This window comes from Cervus elaphus, chromosome 20 (assembly GCF_910594005.1).
Source record: "Cervus elaphus chromosome 20, mCerEla1.1, whole genome shotgun sequence".
Taxonomy (NCBI): domain Eukaryota; kingdom Metazoa; phylum Chordata; class Mammalia; order Artiodactyla; family Cervidae; genus Cervus; species Cervus elaphus.
The window spans coordinates 90,553,452-90,576,721 of NC_057834.1; the positions used below are offsets into that span (position 1 = coordinate 90,553,452).

The window sequence follows — 23,270 nt, forward strand, 5'->3', positions numbered from 1 at the left end:
AAAGACTTAGTTTCCATTCTCTAAGGGAAATATAATCCTTTCAACTCCTTCTAAATAGCCAGGAATTTTAGGTAGCCAGGAACTCCTCAATAGCCAGGAATTCTCTCTTACTGTCACTATAGAAAAACTGCATACAACTCCATGAGATAGAACACTGATCCATCCATCTATCTGATATACTGATTGATCAACTATCCATTTATCACTTAAACAATAATTATAGCTATTATTATCTATATTCCGGACCCCATAAATTGTATTTACGACTACAGGAGATACAAAAATGTCATCCTGAAATGACAATGCAACTCAAAAACCTCAGTCTTACACTGAAACATACATGTTTACAAGCAATTGATTAACCTTGAAAAGTTCCATAAGGGAGATACAAAAATATTCAGAGGAAAGAAAATTCACTTCCAGTTTGGGTCAAGAAAGGCTTCAGTAGGATGGAGTATGGGTAGCCATTCCTTTCTCTAGGGGCTATTTCCCACCTACACTGCAGGCAGATTCTTTACTGTCTGGGCCACCAGGGAAGCCCTATTAAAAATGAATCTTCGAGAGAACAGCATCGAAACATGTATATTATCTAGGGTGAAACAGATCACCAGCCCAGGTTGGATGCATGAGACAAGTGCTCGGGCCTGGTGCACTGGGAAGACCCAGAGGGATTGGGTAGAGAGGGAGGTGGGAGGGGGGATCGGGATGGGGAATACATGTAAATCCATGGCTGATTCATGTCAATGTATGACAAAAATCACTACAATATTGGAAAGTAATTAGCCTCCAACTAATAAAAATAAATGAAAATAAATAATAAAATGAATCTTGATGGGTAGAAGAGCCTAGAAGGAAAGATATTTCAGATGGAGGAAACAGAGAGCAAACACATTAGAAAATGTGGTACACAATCAGGTCAAAATGATGAAATGACAAATGTGGCAGAAATGTAGAAAAGGGAGGGAACCTACTGCATAGTTCTAATGAGATGTAATTAAGAAGAAGAATTCATAGACTCTTAAGCATCCATGGGAGATACAAAAGTGAAGAGAAGAAAAGGTTTTTCAAAAAATGAGAGATTTAATTTTGGACCTATTGAAGAGAAAATATAAGTTAAGGTTTTAAGAAGAAATATGGAGAAAAATATACAGATTGAGTCAAAAAGAAATGAAAGTGGAAGCTGAGGAAAGGATGAGAATCACCAAGAGTATAGAATTCTAAACAAAGAAATGGTAAAATCTTAGGAATACTTCTATTTGGTAGATGGAATAGAAAGTACCAGTGAAGAAGGGAAAGAAGTAATCATCAAAGAGGTAGAAATATGAGAATTACTCAGTAAAATATTCAGCTAAAGGGAGGTTATATTAATTTGCAGTGGATAAAACTAGCCTGTCTTGAATATATTTTGAGCAGCATCAGGAAATCTAAAAACTGGAAGACTACTGGAGAGGTTGCCCATAACTGGAATTTGGCAAGAGGAATTCTGAAGAACTAGGTAATAAGAGGCTCTTCAGAACTGGACCACTGCCAAAATCACTGGTGAAAAATTCCAATGGAATAACTTAGGCAAGAAAAGTCATAAAAGCAGTTGAGGTCTAAAGACTGATGGATGTAAAAAAAAAAAAAAACTGAAGGCAGGTTAAGAAAGAGTAAATGATAAAAGAAAGGTTAAAACTGAAGAAAATTTATACTGCACCTAATTTAATTTACTGAATATGATGGATTCTTAAAACAATATAAAGCAACCCGATGCAAAAAAAAAAAAAAGATTTCCAAATTTTCAGTTACCAGATGTAAATTCAGTGTTGGATCTACTGCTTCTTAGAAAAATCACTTAATCTCTGTGAACCTCAGCTGTAAAAATGTAAGTAAAAATGATAACTTTATTATTTATCTTTAATTAAACGTAACTACTTCATGAAGAATTATGAGGCTTATATATGATAGTGGATACAAGAGCTTTGAAAACTATTTTAAAAGATATGAAATGTTGTGCATAGTATTTCTTTCTTTCTTTTTTTTTTTTTTTGGCTGTGCCAAATCTTAATTGCAGCATGTGGAATCTTTAGTGTGGCATGTTGGGATCTAGTTTCCTGACTAGGGATCAAGCCCAGGTCCCTACATTGGGAGTGTGGAGCCTTAACCAATTGGACCACCAGAAAAGTACCATGCTTTTTATTTTTAATGCTTATTTAAAGAGATTTCTTTTCTTATCATAAAGTCAGTGTAGCAATAAGGACCAGAGGAACTGAACTGTTAACTTTTGTCTCCTATCACATTAGTAGATTTTCTAAGGACAGTTATAATACATCAAACCAAAAAAGTTTTGAGAAGTAAAAAGGATTTCCTTTATTTAGGAAATAGGTTTTTGTTTTAAATGTTTTAATTATTCCTTATTATATATTTAGATCCAAGATCATAATAAACATGTACACTAAAAGTATTTTCTTAATTTGAAAAATAATTCTTATTGCTAAAATTTCCTTACCAAAATCTGTCCGGTAATTCGAGTTGTGATGTCTTTGGCATCCAAGACAATTGATGGTGGGAGTGATGACACCTCTGCAGCTTTTAATCCTAAAATTATAAACAATGGGACTTCAATATTATTACTTGTAGTTTTGCTATGTTTGTTTTAATCAGTATTAATCTTTTCTTCACAGATTTAAACATCCTTTCTTAGGCATTTACGAACTACTTCTTAAAATTAAGTTTCCAAGTTCTGAGTGACAATTTACCAATTATTAGATTTAATTACTTGCTAAGACATGTAAGACAAATTAGAATATCAATTACCTCTCAAGATACCTCTGAGACAGAAAACATGAAAGGGAAAGGAAAAAGGTAATTAGAAAATCAGATAATAGTAGTAACATTGAAATTCCAACTACAAATTCAGTTGGTTTATAACTCAAAGGACATAATGGGTTTTGCAGGATAGAAGAAAGTGTAGTCACAGATAAGCTTACAGCTGAGTATTCATATATTTAGTAGATCAATCAAAGAGGAATTTCTCAGAAGTCATAACAGTAGGTGACTACTCCATGGAAATTCAAATACCAGTAATATTCTCATGCTCTTAGATTTTTATTGTATCAGTGTCTCACAGATTTTCTATTATATGCTAATAGTTTATTTATTGCTTTAGAGGCAATAGAAGCAACATCAACATTTATTTAGAAGTTACTAACTGCTAGGCACTGTGGTAACCAGTTCATATTTGATAATTTATTTAATCCTCACAAATCCACATATATCACCATTTAATAGATGAAGCTGAGGCTTATAAAGATTAAACATCTGATACAAATTAAGTTATACATTTGATTTTCCCATTTCAAATAGCAAAGCAAAGATGCTTTTTTCACTCTCACAAAGAACAGTCATAGCTAAAATAATTTTGGGAAGTTTATCTGTAAAAGTCCAGTTTGTGGGTCGTCTGCATGGCGACTCTATAGTGGGGCTAATGGCAACTTTCTCCAAGAGGATTTATGCCATACACTATGCCTCCCAGGTCTGCTGCAGCCAGAGCCCTTGTACCTGTGGCAGGTCACTGCTGTCCCACTCTTCCGCAGCAGACACTCAAACATGCAAAAAGCAGGTCTGACTCAGTTTCTTGTGGAAGTTGCTGCTCTTTTTCCTGGGTTCTGGTACGTACAAGGTTTGTTCACGCCCTCTGAGTCTCTCTGGAGAGTCTGAGATTTGATTTTAAAACATGATTGCATCCCTCCTGCCATCTTGTTGGGGCTTCTACTTTGCCCTCGGATACAGGATATGTTTTTTTTGGTGGGATCCAACATTCTCCTATAGATGGTTGTTCAGCAACTAGTTGCAATTTTGGTGTTCTCACAGGAAAAGATGAGTGCAGTTCTTTTCACCCCACTATCTTCCGTTCAGTACAGTTCAGTTGTTCAGTCATGTCCGACTCTTTGCGACCCCATGAACTGCAGCACACCAGGCGTCCCTGTCCATCACCAACTCCTGGAGCCTACCCAAATGCATGTCCACTGAGTTGGTAATGCCATCCAACCATCTCATCCTCTGTCATCCCCTTCTCCTCCTGCTCTCAATCTTTTCCAGCATCAGGGTCTTTTCAAATAAGTCAGCTCTTCGCATCAGATGGCCAAAGTATTAGAGTTTCAGCTTCAACATCAGTCCTTCCAATGAACACCCAGGACTGATCTCCTTTAGGATGGACTGGTTTGATCTCCCTGCAGTCCAAGGGACTCTCAAGTGTCTTCCCCAACACCACAGTTCAAAAGCATCAATTCTTCGGTGCTCAGATTTCTTCACAGTCCAACTCTCACATCCATACATGACCACTGGAAAAACCATAGCCTTGACTAGATGGATCTTTGTTGACAAAGTAATGTCTCTGCTTTTTAATATGCCATCTAGGTTGGCCATAACTTTCCAAGGAGTAAGCATCTTTTAATTTCATGGCTGCAATCACCATCTGCAGTGATTTTGGAGCCCCCAAAAATTAAGTCAGCCACTGTTTCTACTGTTTCCCCATCTATTTGCCATGAAGTGATGGGACTGGATGCCATGATCTTAGTTTTCTGAATGTTGAGCTTTAAGCCAACATTTTCACTCTCCTCTTTCACTTTTATCAAGACACTCTTTAGTTCTTCACTTTCTGCCATAAGTGTGGTGTCATCTGAATATCTGAGGTTATTGATACTTATCCCAGCAATCTTGAATCCAGCTTCTGCTTCATCCAGCCCAGTGTTTCTCATGATATACTCTGCCACTATCTTAGATTTAGATTATGCCAAAGAAGTTCTCACACTGTTGCACAGTTCTAGGGCCCACAACAGATTTCCTAACCTGGGAACCTGACAAAGGGCCCGAGAACCCTGAGGGAATTTGACTTTGAAGGCCAGAAGGATTTGATAACAAAACTTCCAAAGGACTGGGGAAACAGACTCTTTGAGGGCACAACAAAACCTTGTGTGCACCAGGACCCAGGAACAGGAGCAGTGACCCTGCAAGAGGCTGAACCAGACTTGCCTGTGAGTGTCCAGGCTCTGATGGAGGTGTGGGTCAACTGTGGCCTGCCACAGGGTCAGGGGCACTGACCACAACAGTCCTGGGAGCTGCATTGTACTGTGGTAAGTCCTTAGAAGGAGGTCGCCATTACCACCATTACTCCTGCAATAGTTTGGCGTGAGGCCAAACTATGGGAGGGACCACAACCACACCACATCAGCAGAAAATTGGATTAAAGATGTACTGAGGATGGTGCCACCCATCAGAGCAAGACCCAGTTTTCCACACAGGGAGTCCCTCCCATCAGGAAGTTTCCATAAACCTCTTATCCTCATCCATCAGAGGGCAGACAGAATGAAAACCATAATCACAGGAAACTAACCAAACTGGTCACATGGATCACAGACTTGGCTAACTCAATGAAACTATGAGCCATGCCACGTAGAGCCACTCAAAATAGACAGGTCATGGTGGGGAGTTCTGATAAAATGTGGTCCACTGGAGAAGGGAACGGCAAACCATTTAAGCATTTTTGCCTTGAAACCCTGAGAACAGTATGAAAAGGCAAATATATGACACTGAAAGATGAACTCCCCAGGTCAGGAGGGCCCAATATGGTACTGGAGAAGAGTGAGAAATAGCTCCAGAAGGAATAAAGAGGCTGAGCCAACAGAAACGACGCCCAGTTGTGGCTGTGTCTAGAGGTGAAAGTAAAGTCTAATGCTGTAAAGAACAATATTGCTTAGGAATCTGGAATGTTAGGTCTGTGTTTCCAGGTAAATTGGAAGTAGTCAAACAGGAACTGGCAAGAGTGAACATTGACATTTTAGGAATCAGTGAAATAAAATGGACTGGAACGGGTAAATTCAATTCAGATGACAATTACATCTACTACTGTGGCGAAGAATCCTTTAGAAGAAATAGAGTAGCCCTCATAGTCAACAAAAGAGTCCAAAATGCAGTACTAGGGTGCAATCTTAAAAATGACAGAATGATTTCTGTTCATTTCCAAGGCAAACCATTCAATATCACAGTAATCCAAGTCTTTGCCCCAACCACTAATGCCAAAGAAGCTGAAGTTGAGTAGTTCTATGAAGACCTACAAGACCTTCTAGAACTAACACCCAAAAAAGATATCCTTTTCATAATAGGGGACTGGGATGCAAAAGTAGGAAGTGAAGAGATACCTGAGTAACAGGCAAGTTTGGCTTTGGAGTACAAAATGAAGCAGGGCAAAGGCTAACAGAGTTTTGCTGAGAGAAAGCACTGTTCATAGCAAACACTCTCTTTCAACAAAACAAGAGACAAATCTACACATGAAAATCACCAGATGGTCAATACCAAAATCAGACTGATTGTATTCTTTGTTGCTGAAGATGGAGAAGCTCCATATAGTTAGCAAAAACAAGACTGGGAGCTGATTGTGGCTCAGATAATGAATTCTTAATTGCAAAGTTCAGACTTAAACTGAGGAAAGTAGGGAAAAATCACTAGGCCATTCAAGTATGACCTAAATCAAATCCCTTACAATTATACAGTGGAAGTGACAAATAGATTCAAGAGATTTGATCTGATAGACAGAGTGCCTGAAGAATATTATACAGGAGGCAGTGGTCAAAGCCATTCCCAAGAAAAAGAAATGGTAAAAGGCAAAATGGTTGTCTGAGGATGTCTTACAAACAGCTGAGAAAAGAAGAGACGTGAAAGGCAAAGGAGGAAAGGAAAGACATACCCATCTGAATGCAGAGTTCCAAAGAATAGCAAGGAGAGATAAGAAAGCCTTCCTCAGTGATCAATGCAAAGAAATAGATGAAAACAACAAAATGGCAAAGCAGCAGAGATCTCTTTAAGAAAATGAGAGATACCAAGGGAGCATTTTGTGCAAAGATGGGAACAATAAAGGACAGAAAATGGTATGGACCTAACAGAAGCAGAAGATATTAAGAAAAGGTGGCAAAAATACATAAAAAACTACACAAAAAAGATCTTAATGACCTAGATAACCACAATGGTGTGATCACACACTTAGAGGAAGCATGTTACAGTGCGAAACCAAGTGGGCTTAGGAAGCATTACTATGAACAACGCTAGTGGAGGTGACGGAATTCCAGCTGAGCTATTCCAAATCCTCAGAGATGATGCTGTGAAAGTGCCGCACTCAATATGCCAGCAAATTTGGAAAACTCAGCAGTGGCCACAGGACTGGGAAAGGTCAGTTTTCCTTCTAATCCCAAAGAAGGGCAGTGCCAAAGAATGTTCAAACTACAACACAATTGCACTCATCTCACATGCTAGCAAAGTAATGCTCAAAATTCTCCAAGCTAGGTTTCAACAGTACGTGAACCGAGAACTTCCAGATGTTCAAGTTGGATTTAGAAAAGGCAGAGGAACCAGAGATCAAACTGCCAACATCCACTGGATCATAGAAAAAGCAAGAGAATTCCACAGAAACATCTACTTCTGCTTCATTGACAAGGGTAAAGTCTTTGCGTGGATCACAACAAACAGTGGAAACTTCTGAAAGAGATGTGAATACCAGACCACCTTACATGCCTCCTGAGAAACCTGTATGCAGGTCAAGAAGCAACAGCTAGAACCAGACATGGAACAATGGACTGGTTCCAAATTGGGAAAGGAGTACATTGAGGCTGTATATTGTCTCCTTGCTTATTTAACTTATATACAGAGTAAATCATGAGAAATGCTGGGCTGGATGAAGCACAAGCTGGAATCAAGTTTGCCAGAAGAAATAGCAAAACCCTCAGATATGCAGATGACACACCCTAGTGGAAGAAAGCTAAGAGGAACTAACACTCTTGATGAAGGAGAAAGAGGAGAGTGAAAAAGCTGGCTTAAAATTCAACATTCAGAAAACGAAGATCATGGTATCTGGTCCCACCACTTCTTGGCAAATAGATGGGGAAACAATGGGAACAGTGAGACTTTATTTTCTCGGGCTCCAAAATCACTGCAGATGGGGACAGAAGCCATGAAATTAAAATACATTTGCTCCTTGGAAGAAAAGCTATGACAAACCTAGACAGCAAGTTAAAAAGCAGAAACACTAATTTGCCAACAAAGGTCTGTATATTCAAAGCTATGGTTTTTCAGTAGTCATGTATGGATGTGAGAGTTGGACCATAAAGAAGACTGAGCTCTGAAGAATTAATATTTTTGAACTGAGGTGTTGGAAAAGACTCCTGATAGTCCCCTGGACTGCAAGGAGATCAAACCGGTCAATCCTAAAGGAAATCAATCCTGAACATTCATTGGAAGGACTAATGCTGGAGCTGAAGCTCCAATACTTTGGCCATCTAATAAGAAGAGCCAACTCACTAGAAAAGACCCTGATGCTGGGAAAGACTGAAGGCAGAAGGAGAAGGGGATGATAGTGGACGAGATGGTTGGATGGCATCACCAACTCAGTGGACATTAGTTTGAGTAAGCTCCAGGAGACGGTGAAGGACAGGGAAGTCTGGTGTGCCGCAGTCCATAGGTCATGAAGAGTCAGACATCTGAGCGACTGAATAACAACAAATGTAAAAGTCAACTGAAAATTCCCTGAATCTGTCAACTTTACATGTATCATAATGACTTAGATAGAAAATATCTAACCAATTTTATGAACACACATAATTTGGTAACACATTCCATTTTAAGACTTAAGATTTAATTATCAAGTTCTCCAAATCTGAAGAAAACAGAGGAAGGACCTTGTTACTAAAAGAGTGTCTAAGAAATATATACTTTCCAATTCAGTATATAACTTTCAAGTATAACTAAATTACTTTTTCCTAAGTATAGAAACTATATTTCTGGGGCTCCCATGTATTATAATTCTACATAATTACTGTTAATATGTTTTTGAAACAAGCTTAATACATAAAAATGTGAATTTGACATAGAAAATACAGTCTTAGAGCATATAAGCATTCAAAAGAATGAAAGATAAAATTGCTTAGACTGATAGTCAAATAAACAGGAAAGAAAGTTTATCTTATGAGAATATATAGTATTTCAGCATATACACACATGTATATACACATATATATATAGTATACACATAAAAAATTTCTATATGCATACCATAATTTTTTTCTTCTGTGAGTCCCTTAGAAAGTTTGTAGGTATACAAGATTGCTTCCTTATTTCTTGAAGTGTTCTTTACATGTTGAACTTCAAAATGCATGTTTTCTACATTAGGATACAGAACATCTATCTGGCACAGTTCCAGGAAATGTGTAGCAAACAGTGTAAATGCCTAGAATATATAATGAATATCAGTATTTTTAAATGCACTAGAAATTTTTATTTTAACTATTTAAATGTAAAATTTATTTTAACTTATTAATTAGCTTTGCAGAAATGTAATGAAACTGGTGAACTTTGAGGCTAACGTGGTCAACTCATCTTAAAATGTTTTGAAATTTTATGTTCAATGAGGGAAACACTTACGATGTTTACACATACACATGTATGTAACATTATGGAAAAGAGAACAAATGCAAAAATCCTAAAAGAAAGAATCTGAAGATATTGAAAGGATGAAGTTTACCAGAAATATAGCTATTAACTGAGGTAATCATTTATTAGAGAAGTTACCCACAAACAAAATCATAACATTTTCCTCACTTTAAAAAAACTTTACTTTAAAAGTAAATTCCTCCCATATAAGTAGTTTAGGGAAAGTGAAATCAGTGGATTATCTTAGGTATTTGAAACTGCATAGGTTTTTTTTCTTTTATATCTGTATTATGTTAGGGTTAGGTACTTATACAGGGGGAATAAAAGGTTGAGAACACTGCTTAGTACAATGATTCTTCAAGTTTAGTAATCCTCTGGGGAGCTTGTTAAAGATGCAAATTATTGATGCTTATCCCCCTCACATTCTCAATCAGCAACTGTAACTTAGGGCCCCAGGAAATTGCATTTTCCCTAAGCACTTTAGGTGATTTTGATGGAGATGGTTCAAGTGACTTAAGACCAGCACAGTGGCTTCCTGCCCTGTGTTCAGAGTTCCTGAAGCAGATATGACTAATTATGTTTTAAGACACCAGTGAGAAATGAAATATATGATTAGTGGAAATTTTAAATAGTAAAACATTAAGAAGAAAATATTTGACTGGCAAACGACTGTCAGTTATGCAAAGGAGTTAGCAAGGGGAGGAATGGTTCTGTGTATGACAGAAAAACATGTAATAAATCTCAACTATTAAATCAAAAGGGGGTATAAAACAAACAAAATTTATAAAGCAACAGGAAAATTTTTTCTTAGAAATTTATTTTTGGCCGTGCTGGGTCTTCATTGCTGCCTGTGGGCTTTCCCTGGTTGTGGTGAGCGGGAGCTACTCTCTAGTTGCCGTGCACAGGTTTCTCACTGCAGTGGCTTCTCTTGTTTCAGAGTACGGGCTCTAGTGTGCATAGGCTCAGAAGGTACAGTGCGTGGTCTTAGTCATCTCGCAGCATGTGGAATCTTCCCAGGCCAGGGATCAAACCCATGCTCCCTGCACTCGCAGTCAGATTCTTAACCACTAGAAAACCAGGCTAGTCCCAAGAAAATATTTAGAAACCCAGTAAACTATTTAGGAGCTAGAGACAATGTTCATAATAACAATTATGTCCTCAAATTTTATGCATGCATATTCAGTTGCTCAATCGTGTCTAACTCTTTGTGACCCCAGGGACTGTAGCCCTCCAGGCTCCTCTGTCCATGGAATTTTCCAGGCAAGAATACTGGAGTGGGTTGCCTTTTTCTACTCCAGGGGATCTTCCTGACCCAGGGATCAAACCCACATCTCTTGTGCCTTTTGCACTGGCAGGTGGATTCTTTACCACTGTGCCACCTGGGAGGCCCATACTATTAATCAGATACATGCAAATTAAAGAAATTGTGAGGTATCATCTTAAAGATACTACAATATCTTTTTTTTTATTAAGACAGTAAATTTGGTTCCCTCATCATTGCTGATGGCATTATAAACTGCAACAGCCCTTTGGAAAGTAGCACTGTGGGCTGTTTAATCAGACCCTCTGGCTTTATCACCTCAACTTTGCTGCCTGCTCTAAGAAACGCCAGCCTGTTGACAACAACCCTGGTCTTGGGTCCTGCTCTGCACACATCCTCGACCAGATGAATCCTCACACTTTTCCTGTGACATACTCGCATTTCACCCCCTGTAAGAGGGGCTCTTACGTCCTCGTCTACCAAATTTTATATATCAAATCAATCTATTATAGTAACTCCATAAATTCTATTTCAAGTTAATTTGATTTAACAAATAATTATTCAGAACCTTTTTATTACAAAAACTGTACTAGGCAGTAAAGATACTAGGTTAGGAAAATAATAATTAACTTTAAGCTCCTTAAAAGTAAGTAGCAGTAATTATATTTTTACTATTAAGCCAGCTGCTTCAGGATAGTGGAGAACGTAAGACAAGTGAATTCCATGAACCTGAGCCCAAGGCACTGCAGTTGCTATGAGATGAGTTCCTTAATCAGAAGCAGTTCTGGGGTTCTGTGTGGAATTCATGACAGTGGATAAAGCATTCTGTTAGGTTCATGGGTGGCAGTTTTTGCAGAAGTCATACATTCAGGGAAGGCAAATCTGTATCCAGCATAAGTATCCCAGTCCAGTAAGAACAAACTGCTGCCCCTTTCACAGTGGAAGTGGTCCAACATAATCAACCCGCCAACAGGCAACAGGCTAATCACCTCAGGGAATGGCAATGTATCAGAGGCTCAGGTTTGGTCACTGCAGCTGACAGACTGGGCACTCAGGGATGGCTGTGGCCAGGCTGGCCACAGTGAGTAGAAATCTATGTTGCTGAGCCTATGGATAACCTCCATCCATGCCCTGTGGCACTTTGTCCATGAGCCTATTGGTGATGGCAGGGTGGCTAGGGAAAGAGGCTGACTGGTATCCATAGAACAAGTCATCCTATTCACTTGATTATTAAAATTCTCTTCTCCTGAGGCCAGTCTTTGGTGAATATTCACATGAAATAAATATCTTTACTTTTTTTTTTTTACCTATTCCAAGAGATTTATCCACATTCCTCTTCTCCAAATATCCTTGCCACCAGTTTTCTAAAAATGTTCCTTTGAAGTCTCAGCCAGACCACTGGCCACAGCCCATGAATTTATATATACTCATATATCTGGCCATTTCTTGTTACAAGCAAAATGAACAACCAGGTACAATGCTTGAAGTTTTGCTCAATCAGACAATTTTCCTTTACCAGTGCTCTTTGGGGACTAGAAAGGGACTATAGTACTAGAGCTGTTCACTTTTGGATGACACTTGAATGTCATGCAAAACCATCTGTAAACAAGGCAATTCTCCTGCCCTGTCAACTCTCTAAGAGGCAACTGGTACAAAGTGAGAAAGAGATAGCAGTGCAGCAGGAATGAGCAGTTGGGCCATTTCTTCATGTAACTTACTTGTGACTTCAGGGCCTCTCTGGTCCAATCGTGTATATACCCCTTCCATTTGATGATGGAGTGCTGCTGTGCATGCCCAACTTTAACATCCAGCTCATAATGGGCAGCTCAGGTCACATGATAATTTGGTGGCCTGTGGTTAATTGTTCAGTCTCTACTAAGGCACAGAAGCTGGCTATAAGCTGTTGCTCAAAAGAAAAGTAGTTATCTACAGAGGATGGCAGAGCTTTGCTCCAAAGTCCTAACGCCCTGTGCTGCAATTCACCTACAAACAACCTGTCAAAGAGTCCAAACAGCATCTCTGTATGTCACTGACACTTCAGACACTACTGGATCTGCTTGATCATATGGCCTAAGTAGAAGAGCAGCTTGCAAGGCTGAACCTGTTGCAGACTACCACACTAAGGTCACTTGGTAAATGGGCTGAAGTAACACATCCAAAGAAGAAATAGGTTGCCTCTAAAATCCAAAGAGAGTAACAATGCATTTTGCGTCTTTTTAGAGGGACCAGATGTAACAACTTATCTTCCACCTTAGAAGTGATATCTCAACATGCCCCACACCACTCAACCCCCAGATATTTCACTGAGGAAGAAGGCCCCTGTACTTTTTTCTTTTTAAAAATTGTTTTAAATTGAAGCATAATTAATTTATATATAAAAGATAGGGATGAGAGAGATGGGAATACCAGACCATCTACTCTGTCTCCTGAGAAACCTGTATGCGGGTCAAGAAGTAACAGTTAGAACCCTATGTGGAACAACTGATTAGTTCAAGATCGAGAAAGGAGTATGACAGAGCTGTCTGCTGTCACTGTTAAACCTATATGCTAAGCACACCATGAGAAATGCCGGGCTGGATGAGTTACAAGATAGGCGGGAGAAACAGCAACAGCAACAGATACGCGGATGATACCACTCTAACAGCAGAAAGCGAAGAGGAACTAAAGAGCCTTTTGATGAGGGGAAGAAGCAGAGTGAAAGAGCCAGCTTAAGACTAAATATTAAAAAAAAACTAAGATCATGGCATCTGGCTCCATTACTGCATGGCAAATGGAAGAGGAAAAGGTGGAAGTAGTGACAGATTTCCTCTTCTTGGGCTCCAAAATCACTGCGGACAGTGACTGCAGCCATGCAATCAGAAGACTAGTGCTTCTTGGCAGGAAAGTGATGACAAACCTAGACAGTGTGCTGAAAAGCAGAGACATTATTCTGCCGACGAAGGTCCATATAGTCAAGGCTATGGTCTTCCCAGTGGTCATGTGTGGTTGTGAGAGCTGAACTGTAATGAAAGCAGAACACCAAAGAATTGAGGCCTTTGAACTGTGGTGCTGGAGAAGACTCCTGAAGACTCCTTAGACAGCAAGATCAAACCAGTCAATATTAAGGGAAATCAATCCTGAATATTCGCTGGAAGGACTGATGCTGAAGCTGAAGCTCCTGTATTTTGATTATCTGATGAGAACAGATGACATTGGAAAAGTCCCTGATGCTGGGAAAGATGGAGGGCAGAAGAAGAAGAGGATGTCAGAGGATGAGATGGCTGGACAGCATCACTGATGCAATGAACATGAACTTGGGAAAATGTCAGGAGATGGTGAGGGGCAGGGAGGCCTGGTGTGCTGCAGCCCATGGGGCTGCAAAGCGTGGGATATGACTGGGCGACTGAACAACAACAACAATAATTTACACTGTTGCATTAGTTTCAAGTGTATAGCAAAGTGATTGCATTATACATATATATATTTAAGTATTCATGCCTGGGAAATCACATGGACAGAGGAACCTGGCAGGCTACAGTCCATGGGGTCACAAAAGAGTCAGACATGACTTAGTAACTAAATATATATATATATATATATATATATATACACACATACACACACACACACACACACACACACACACACACACACACACACACATATATATATATACTACACTTGATCTTAGCCAAAAGGCCGAGAAGCGATTACACACACACACACATATATATATATATGTGTGTATACACACACACACACACACACATTCTTTTTCAGAGTCTTTTTCATTATAGTTTATTAAAAGATATTGAGGATAGTTCCCTGCGCTATAAATGAGGTCCTTATTGTTTACCTATTTTATATTAGTAGTGTATATATGTTAGTCCCAAACTCCTCATTTATTTCTCCCCCAATCCCTTCTTTCCCTTTGGCAATGATAAATTTGTTTTCTATGTCTGTGAGTATATTTCTCTTTTATAAATAAACTCATTTGTATCATTTTTTTTAGATTCCATATATAAATATATGACACATCTATTTCTGATGCACTTCACTTAATATGATCATTTCTAAGTCCATTCATGTTGTTACAAATGGCATAATTTCATTCCTTTTGGTGGCAGAGTAGTATTCCATTTGTATGTATGTATGTATATAAATACACAGACCCACACACACACACACCACATCTTCTCTATCCATTCATCTGCCAATGGACATTTAGATTACTTCCATGCCTTGGTTATTGTATATAGTGCTGCCATGAACATTGGGGTGCATATCTTTCTTCAAAGTTTTAAATTAGCATTATAGAGTTTCCTCTGGACATATGCTCAAGAGTGGGACTGCTGGGTCATATGTAACTCTAGTTTTAGTTTTTTAAGGAACCTTCAAACTGTTCTTAGTGGCTGCACTAATTTACATTCCAACCAGCACTGTAGGAGGGCTCTTTTTTCTCCACATCCTCACCAGCATTTATTGTTTGTAGATTTTTTAATGATAAGTCATTCTGACTGGTAAGAGGTGATAACTCATCGCAGTTTCGACTTGCATTTCTCTAATAATTAGCAACATTGAGCATCTTTTCATCTGCCTGGTGGCCATCTGTATGCTTTCTTTGGGGAAATGTCTACTTACATCTTCTACCCTTTTTTTGATTTTTTTTTTTAATATTAAGCTGTATGAGCTGTTTGTATGTTTTGAAAATTAAGCCCTTGTCAACTGAATCAATTTGCAAACATTTTCTCCCAGTTTATAAGTTGTCTTTTTTGTTTTGTTTATGGCTTCCTTGGTAGCTCAGACAGTAAAGAGTCTGCCTGCAATGCAGGTGACATGGGTTCGATCCTTGGGTCAGGAAGATCCCCTGGAGAAGGGAATGGCAACCCACTCTAGTATTCTTGCCTGGAAAATTCCAAGGACAGAGGAGCCTTGCAGGCTACAGTCCATGGAGTTGCAAAAAGTCAGACACAACTGAGCGACCAACACTTTGACACTTTGCTGTGCAAAAACCCTTAAATTAAATTAGGTCCCATTTGTTTATTTTTGGTTTTATATTCATTTCTCTAGGAGACAGATCCCAAAAGATATTGCCATGATTTATGTCAAAGAGTATTCTGCCTACATTTTCCACTAGGAGTTTTATAGTATTCGGCCTTAGGATGAGGTCTTAGATCCACTTTGAGTTTATTTTTGTGTATGATGTTAGAGACTGGTCTAATATCATTCTTTTAGATGTAGATGTCCAGTTTTCCCAGCACCACTTATTAAAGAAACTGTCTTTTTTCCATTATATATTCTTGCCTCCTTTGTCATAGATTAACTGACAATAAGTGCATGGGTTTATTTTGGGGGCTTTCTATCCTGTTTCATTAATCAGTTTTTGTGCCAGTACTATACTGTTTTAATTACTGTAGCTTTGTAGTATAGCCTGGAGTCAGGGAGTCTGATTCCTTCAGCTTTGTTCTCCTTTCTCAAGACTGCTTTGGCTATTTGGGGTCTTCTGGGTTTCCACATAAACTTAAAAGATTTTTGTTCTAGTTTGATGAAAATGCCATTGGTAATTTAATAGGGGTTGCACTGAATATGCAGATTGCTTTGGGGAGTATGCTCATTTTAATAATATTTATTCATCTAATCCAAGAACACAGTATATCTTTCCATCTGTTTGTGTCATCTTCAATTTCTTTCATCACATCTAACAGTTTTTGGAATACAGGTCTTTAGGCCCCTGTATTTTTGTAGGATTAATCTCCCTCCTCTGACATGCAGATGTCTTACCAACAAGTCTAGAGTAGTTACTACTTCGTGCTCACTAGGTCCAATCAGAATAATGTTACCAATGTAATGGACCAGTATATCTTGTCAGAAGGAAAATAATCAAGATCCTTACAAACTAAATTATGACAGAGTTGGAGAGTTGATATACCCCTGAAGTTGGACAGTGAAGGGGTATTTCTGACCTTGCCAGCTGAAAGCAAGCTGATTCTGGTGATCTTTATTGACAGATATGGAGAAAAAGTCATTGGCTAGATCAATTAGCCACACAAACCAGGTACCAGAGGATATGCTAATATGCTCAAGTAATGAAACATCATCTGGTACAAATAGCTGCAATTACAGTCACCACCTGGTTAAGGTTACAATTATTCATTGTCATTATCCAAGGTCCATCTGTCCTCTGCACAGGCCAAATCAGTGCATTAAATGGGAATGAGCTGGAAATTACCACCCCTGCAACTTTCAAGTCCTTGATGGTGGCACTAATCTCTCCAATCTCTTTAGGAATAGAGTCCTGCCTTGGATTACTATTTTCCTATATAAGAACAATACTGTTGATGTTCAGTCACTGAGTAGTGTCTGACTCTTTGTGACCCCATGGACTGCAACATGCCAGGCTTCCCTGTCCTTCACTATCTCCTGGAGTTTGCTCAAACTCACGTCCATTGAGTCAGTAATGCCATACAATCATCTCATCCTCTGCCACCCACCTCTCCTCTTGCTCTCAATCTTTCCCAGCATCAGAGTCTTTTCCTGAGTTGAGTTAGCTCTTCATATCATGTGGCCAAAGTATTGGAGCTTCAATTTCAGCCTAAGTCCTTCCAATGAATATTCAGGATTGATTTTCTTTAGGATTGACTAGCTTGATCTCCAAGCTGTCCAAGGGACTCTTAAGAGTCTTTTCTAGAACCACAATTCGAATATATCAATTCTTCAGCACTCAGCCTTCTTTATAGTCCAACTCTCACATTCATACATGACTACTGGAAAAACCATACCTTTGACTATACGAACCTTTGTCAGCAAAGTGATGTCTCTGCTTTTTAAGACTCTCTCTAGGTTTGTCATAGTTTTTCTTCCAAGGAGCAAGTGTCTTTTAATTTCGTGGCTGCAGTCACTGTCTTCAGTGATTTTGGAGCCCAAGAAAATAAAGTCTGTCACTGTTTCCACTTTTTCCCCATCTATTTGCCATGAAGTGATGGAACCAGTGGAGAAGGCAATGGCACCCCACTCCAGTACTCTTGCCTGGAAAATCCCATGGATGGAGGAGCCTGGTAGGCTGCAGTTCATGGGGTCGCAAAGAGTCAGACATGACAGAACGACTTCACTTTCACTTTTCACTTTTATGCATTGGAGAAGGAAATGGCAACCCACTCCAGTGTTCTTGCCTGGAGAATCCCAGGGATGGGATCGCACAGAGTCGGACATGACTGAAGTGACTTAGCAGCAGCAGGTGGAACCAGATGCCATAATCTTAGTTTTTTAAATGGTGAGTCTTAAGCCAGCTTTTTCACTCTCCCCTTTTACCCTCATCAATCCTTAGATCTTCTTTGCTTTCTGCCATTAGAGCAGTATCATCTGCATATCTGAGGTCGTTGATATTTCTCCCAGCAATCTTGATTCCAGCTTGTGCTTCCTCCAGCCCGGCCTTTCACATGATGTGCTCTGCATATAAGTTAAATAATCAGGGTGATAATATATAACCTTGACATACTACTTTCCCAATTTTGGACCAGTCTGTTGTTTCATGCCTGGTTCTAACTTTTGCTTCTTATACTGCATACAGGTTTCTCAGGAGACAGGTAAGGTGATCTGGTCTTCCTATATCTTAAGAATTTTTCACAGTTTGTTATGATCCACAGAGTCAAAGGCTGTAACATAGTCAATGAAGCAGAAGCAGATTTTTTTTTTTTTGGAATTCCCTTGCTTTTTCTATTATCCAGGAACAGTACTGGTGCCTTCCATCTGGTCTCTCCTATCATAATAGTCCTCATTTCACAAAGTCATCCTCCTTGTTTCTTGTAAGGCATTGATTAAGAGTATCCATGATGATATTTTGCACATTTGTATTGGTAGATTACACTATGGGCTACCAGTGCTTTCTCTACCGGAAATAGAGTCATTAGTGTTAAAATCTAATAAGATTAGAATGTCAATTCCAGAAAGTCTAGAACAGACTCAAAACATTCATTCTTATATATTTGTTCCCCTAGAACCACTCTTGATAACAATCTGTATTAGGGTTCTCCAGAGAAACAGAATTAACAGGGTGTGTGTGTGTGTGTGTGTGTGTGTGTGCATGCGTGTGTGTATGTGTCTGTGTATCTGTATGTTGTCTGTAGAGAGAAAGAAAAAGATTTACTATATGGAATGGGCTCACGTGATTATGAAGATTGACAAGTCCCCAAATCTGCAGTCATCAAACTAGAGATTCAGGAAAGCTAATGATGTCATTCTGCTCCATGTCTAAAGGCCTGAAAACCAGGAGAGCCAATAGTGTAGTTTCTAGTCTAAATGTTAGTAGACTCAAGACCCAGAAAGAGCTGAAGTTTCAGTTCAAAACCAAAGGCAGGAAAGAACTGATGTTCCAGATCAGAAGCAGTTAGGCAGGAGTTTCCTCATACTCTAATTTTTTTGTTGTATTCAGGCCTTCAACTAGGACCCACTCAAAAGTGACTGGATAGGGCCTACTTACATTAGAAAGGGCAATCTGATTTACTATTCTACTATTAATTCAAATACTAATCTCATCCAGCAACACCCTCACAGATACACCCAGAAAAAAAAAGTGTTTGACCAAACGTCTGGGTACTCCATAGTCCTGTCAAGCTGACATATAAAATTAAGCATCATCATTACTAATTAGCTTTTAATCTCAATAAGTAATATATACATCTTATTTATATGAAAAATTCCTATCAACTGAAATAGATTCAGAATTACAAAGGCTAATGTTATCTATGAACATTAGTTTTAACTTATCACATAACTTTATTCACATATGAAATAAGATTTTTTCCAAAAAAGAAGGAAAAAGGACTTTTTAAAATTTATTTTTGCTACATGAGGGCTTTCTCTAACTGGGGTGAGCAGGAGCTACTCTCTAGTTGCAGTGCATGGGCTTCTCATCGAGGTGGTTTCTCTTTTTAGAGCAGGACTCCAGAGCACGACAGGCTCAGTAGTTGTGGTGCCCAGGTTTAGCTGCTCCACGGCCTGTGGGATCTTCCCAGACCAGGTATTAAACCTTTGTCCCCTGCATTGGCAGGTGGATTCTTAACCACTAACCCACCACATAAGTTCCAAAAGAAAAATTTTTTAAAAAGAAAAAAAAAAGCTTGAAAGGGGAGGATTCCCTGGTGATCCAGTGGTTAGGACCATACCACTAGTCCAGTGCAGGGGCCATGGGTTCCAACCCTGGCCAGGGAACTAAGATTCCACATACCGTACTGGGTGTCCAAAAGTTTTAAAAATAAAAATAACAATAAATGTTTTTAAAAAGAAAACAGAGGCAAAAAATAAGATTTTTCTCATTCTATATAATAAATCACTGTGGGCTCTTACTTAAGGTACAGAAACTTATCTTAGGAATATTTTAGGTACTTTAAATATATAAAAATATTTTAAAGCTTTTTCATATCAATATATATTTTGATTGATCATCTAAAACACTGTTTTACAAATTACCTTAATAACAGAGCAAAATTCATAGTCTGTTTTATACAACTGATTTATGAAAAAAACATTTTTCTAAAGGAATGAAATCTTAAGTAAAGATTTTCCATAAAGTGACTTTAGACACCTAGTTTACTTCATATTGTGACATTACAGTCAATGTTATTACACATGGAGTCAACTGAAATGTCTTCATGTTTTGCTATTTAATTTCATTAAAGTCAAGTGAATAGTTTTGATATTATTGTTAATTCTTGATTTCTTTCTTTCCTTTTCTATATCATGACTATTATATTAACTGTTTCTGTTTCCAACAGAAAAAAAGTAACAAAAATATAAATGCTATGGTATGTTTTTATTATCTACATGGTTTAAAGAGCTATCTACAGGTGCCTAGAAAATTCACTTGTGATAAATCTATAATGGATACATTAAAAAAGGACTCAACACCATTATTTACAACTGCCAAGGTATGGAAACAACTTGTGTCCATCAACAGATGAATGGATAAAGAAGATGTGTTATATACATGTGTGTGTGTGTGTGTGTGTGTGCTTATATGTACAAATATATAAATAAATACTACACAGTCATTAAAAAAAAGAAAGATTTTAAATTGAAGTACAGATGACTTATAATATTTCAGATGTATAGCAAGAGAACATATACATTCTTTCTTCATATTCTTTTCCATTATAGGTTATTACAAGACATTAAATACAGTTCCCTATGCTATACAATAGGTCCTTATTTTTATCTATTCTGTATTTGTAGTGTTAATCTGTTAATTCCAAATTCCTAGTTTACTCTTCCCCACTTTTCCTTTTGGTAACCTTAAATTTTTTTTCCGTGTCTGAAAAAAGAATGAAATTTTGCCATTTGCAACAATGTGGATGGACTTAGAGGGCACTATGCCAAGTGAAATAAAATCAGACAGAGAAAGACAAATACTGTATGGTATCACTTATATGTGAAATCTAAAATACACAACAGATTAGTAAATAAAAAGTACAGACTTACAGATACAGAGAACAAACTAGTGGTTACTAGTGAGAAGAGGGAAGGAGGCAGAGGCAAAATACAGGCAGAGGCAAAATACAGGCAGAGGGAAAACAAAAGCAGTTATTACAGGATTGTGTGAAATCATCTGTGTGAAACTTTTGAAAATTGTAAGGCACTATACAATTTTAAAATTTTCTCTTTCAATAAAAAAAAATTTTTTTAAGGACTCAAAATTTGTGTATTTAAAATAAATAGAGAGGAATACCTTTAAGCTCAGCAGGTGTTCACAAACAGCATAACAAATGCCAATACCTTCTTCTGTATTAGTACCTCTGCCAAGTTCATCAATTAATATGAGTGACTTGTCATTAGCATTATGTAGAATATATGCTATCTGAAAATATAATTCCAAAATTATTCATTGCAACCAAACAGCTGTCAGTATTATAGCAAAAAATGAAGAAAAATCCAGTTCCTTTATTAGTCATTTGAAATATATTTTGACAGAGAAAACCTGCTGAGCAGAAACTAACACATTGCTTTTCTTTCTAAAAATCTCATTACTAATAATTCCAATAGAATAGCTGATGTGTACATAAATATACATATGCACAGAGTAAATAACCATTATCTAAAATATTGGTGAATCAGATACAGTGAGATAAAGCAATGAGTTAAATGTTTAAATAAAGCACAAAGATGGTCATTTTCTTGTTTAAGAGAAAACTGCTCAGTCATGTCTGACTCTGCGACCCCATAGACTATACAGTCCATGGAATTCTCCAGGCCAGAATACTGGAGTGAGTAACCTTTCTCTTATCCCGGGGATCTTCCCAACCCAGGGATTGAACCCAGGTCTTTCACATTGCAGGCAGATTCTCTACCAGCTGAGCCACAAGGGAAGTCCAAGAGTGCTGGAATGGGTAGCCTATCCCTTCTCCAGTGGATCTTCCAAACCCAGGAATCCAACCAGGGTTTCCTACATTGCAGGTGGATTCTTCACCAACTGAGCTATGGCGAATCAACTGCTGTCATAAACACTCTAAACTATCTCTCAGTTAACATCTCTATAGCCAGTAAAAATGAAAAGGAATATTTAGAAAAAAGCATCTAAGTCCATTGATTTCTGAGTAAAATATATTTAAATCATGCCTGATACAGACTTATGTTATGACACAACTGTTAACAATCATGGCCATTTTATCTTTCCATGGGACTAAGCTTCTTGAGAGCTAGGACCATTTAAAAATATGCCTCAAGCACCTAGTCTATTGCTATATTACCCCATCATTATTTAACACATACTAAATAATTATATAAATATCACATATGGTGGGCAAATGATCATTTTATTCCCTGTCTATCTAAAGAAAATTAGTAAACTGTACAATGATCCAATAACCCATACCTACTAAAGATAGGCCAAGAGCTATACTGAATTCCTTTAACCCTTCAAGATTATTTGACATGTGCTCAGATCAAAAATAGGTACTGATACATACTTTGGCATAGGAAATGAAAATTCCACAAGAGCACAAAAGGTGATTTTTAAAAAATCTTTTAACACAGTGATCTTTTATTTTAAAATCAAGCCCAACTATGCAAAATGTTTTTGAACAGGTCATTGCTTTCTGAAGTCTTTTATATATTCCATATAAAAACATGAAAGCATGTTTTTATCATTCAATAACACTAGCTTTTTCTTTAAAGCCGTATTTTTCAATAAAACATTTACTTCCATTTCCACATAAGACAGAAATTAGGAAGCTGTCTTTGACTGCCCTCTGGCTCTTGTAGAGAAGTATAAACACATCTGCAAGCTTTAATATAAAAATATTTTCTTATGTTATAATTGACCATTAATAGGATAATTCAATATGTTTTTAACATAAGGAAAGCTGAGATCAGGTACCTCTTTCATTTCCTTCATAAATGTTGATGAATTTGTTTCGATATCATCATCAGTACTTATTCTTGTAAAAATCTGTTCAGCAATTCTAAAGGAAGAATATTCTGCTGGAACATATGATCCTATAAAATATAAGTCAAAGTGAACTGAGATGCTTTTATAAAATATAAGCACTACAAACACATTGCACTTTCCACCAACTCAGATTAT

General features: G+C 37.9%; 1 protein-coding gene across 1 annotated transcript in view; it reads right to left on the reverse strand.

Moving 5' to 3' along the window:
- Positions 1–23,270, reverse strand: part of MSH4 (mutS homolog 4) — an 88,516-nt gene that overhangs the window by 3,458 nt on the left and 61,788 nt on the right. Inside the window, exons 16-19 of the mRNA XM_043878522.1 lie at positions 23,064–23,182; positions 21,417–21,545; positions 9,079–9,253; positions 2,489–2,577 (exon numbers count right to left, since the gene is read on the reverse strand). Of these exons, the coding sequence (XP_043734457.1) occupies positions 2,489–2,577; positions 9,079–9,253; positions 21,417–21,545; positions 23,064–23,182 (512 nt within the window). The remainder of the gene's footprint in view (positions 1–2,488; positions 2,578–9,078; positions 9,254–21,416; positions 21,546–23,063; positions 23,183–23,270) is intronic.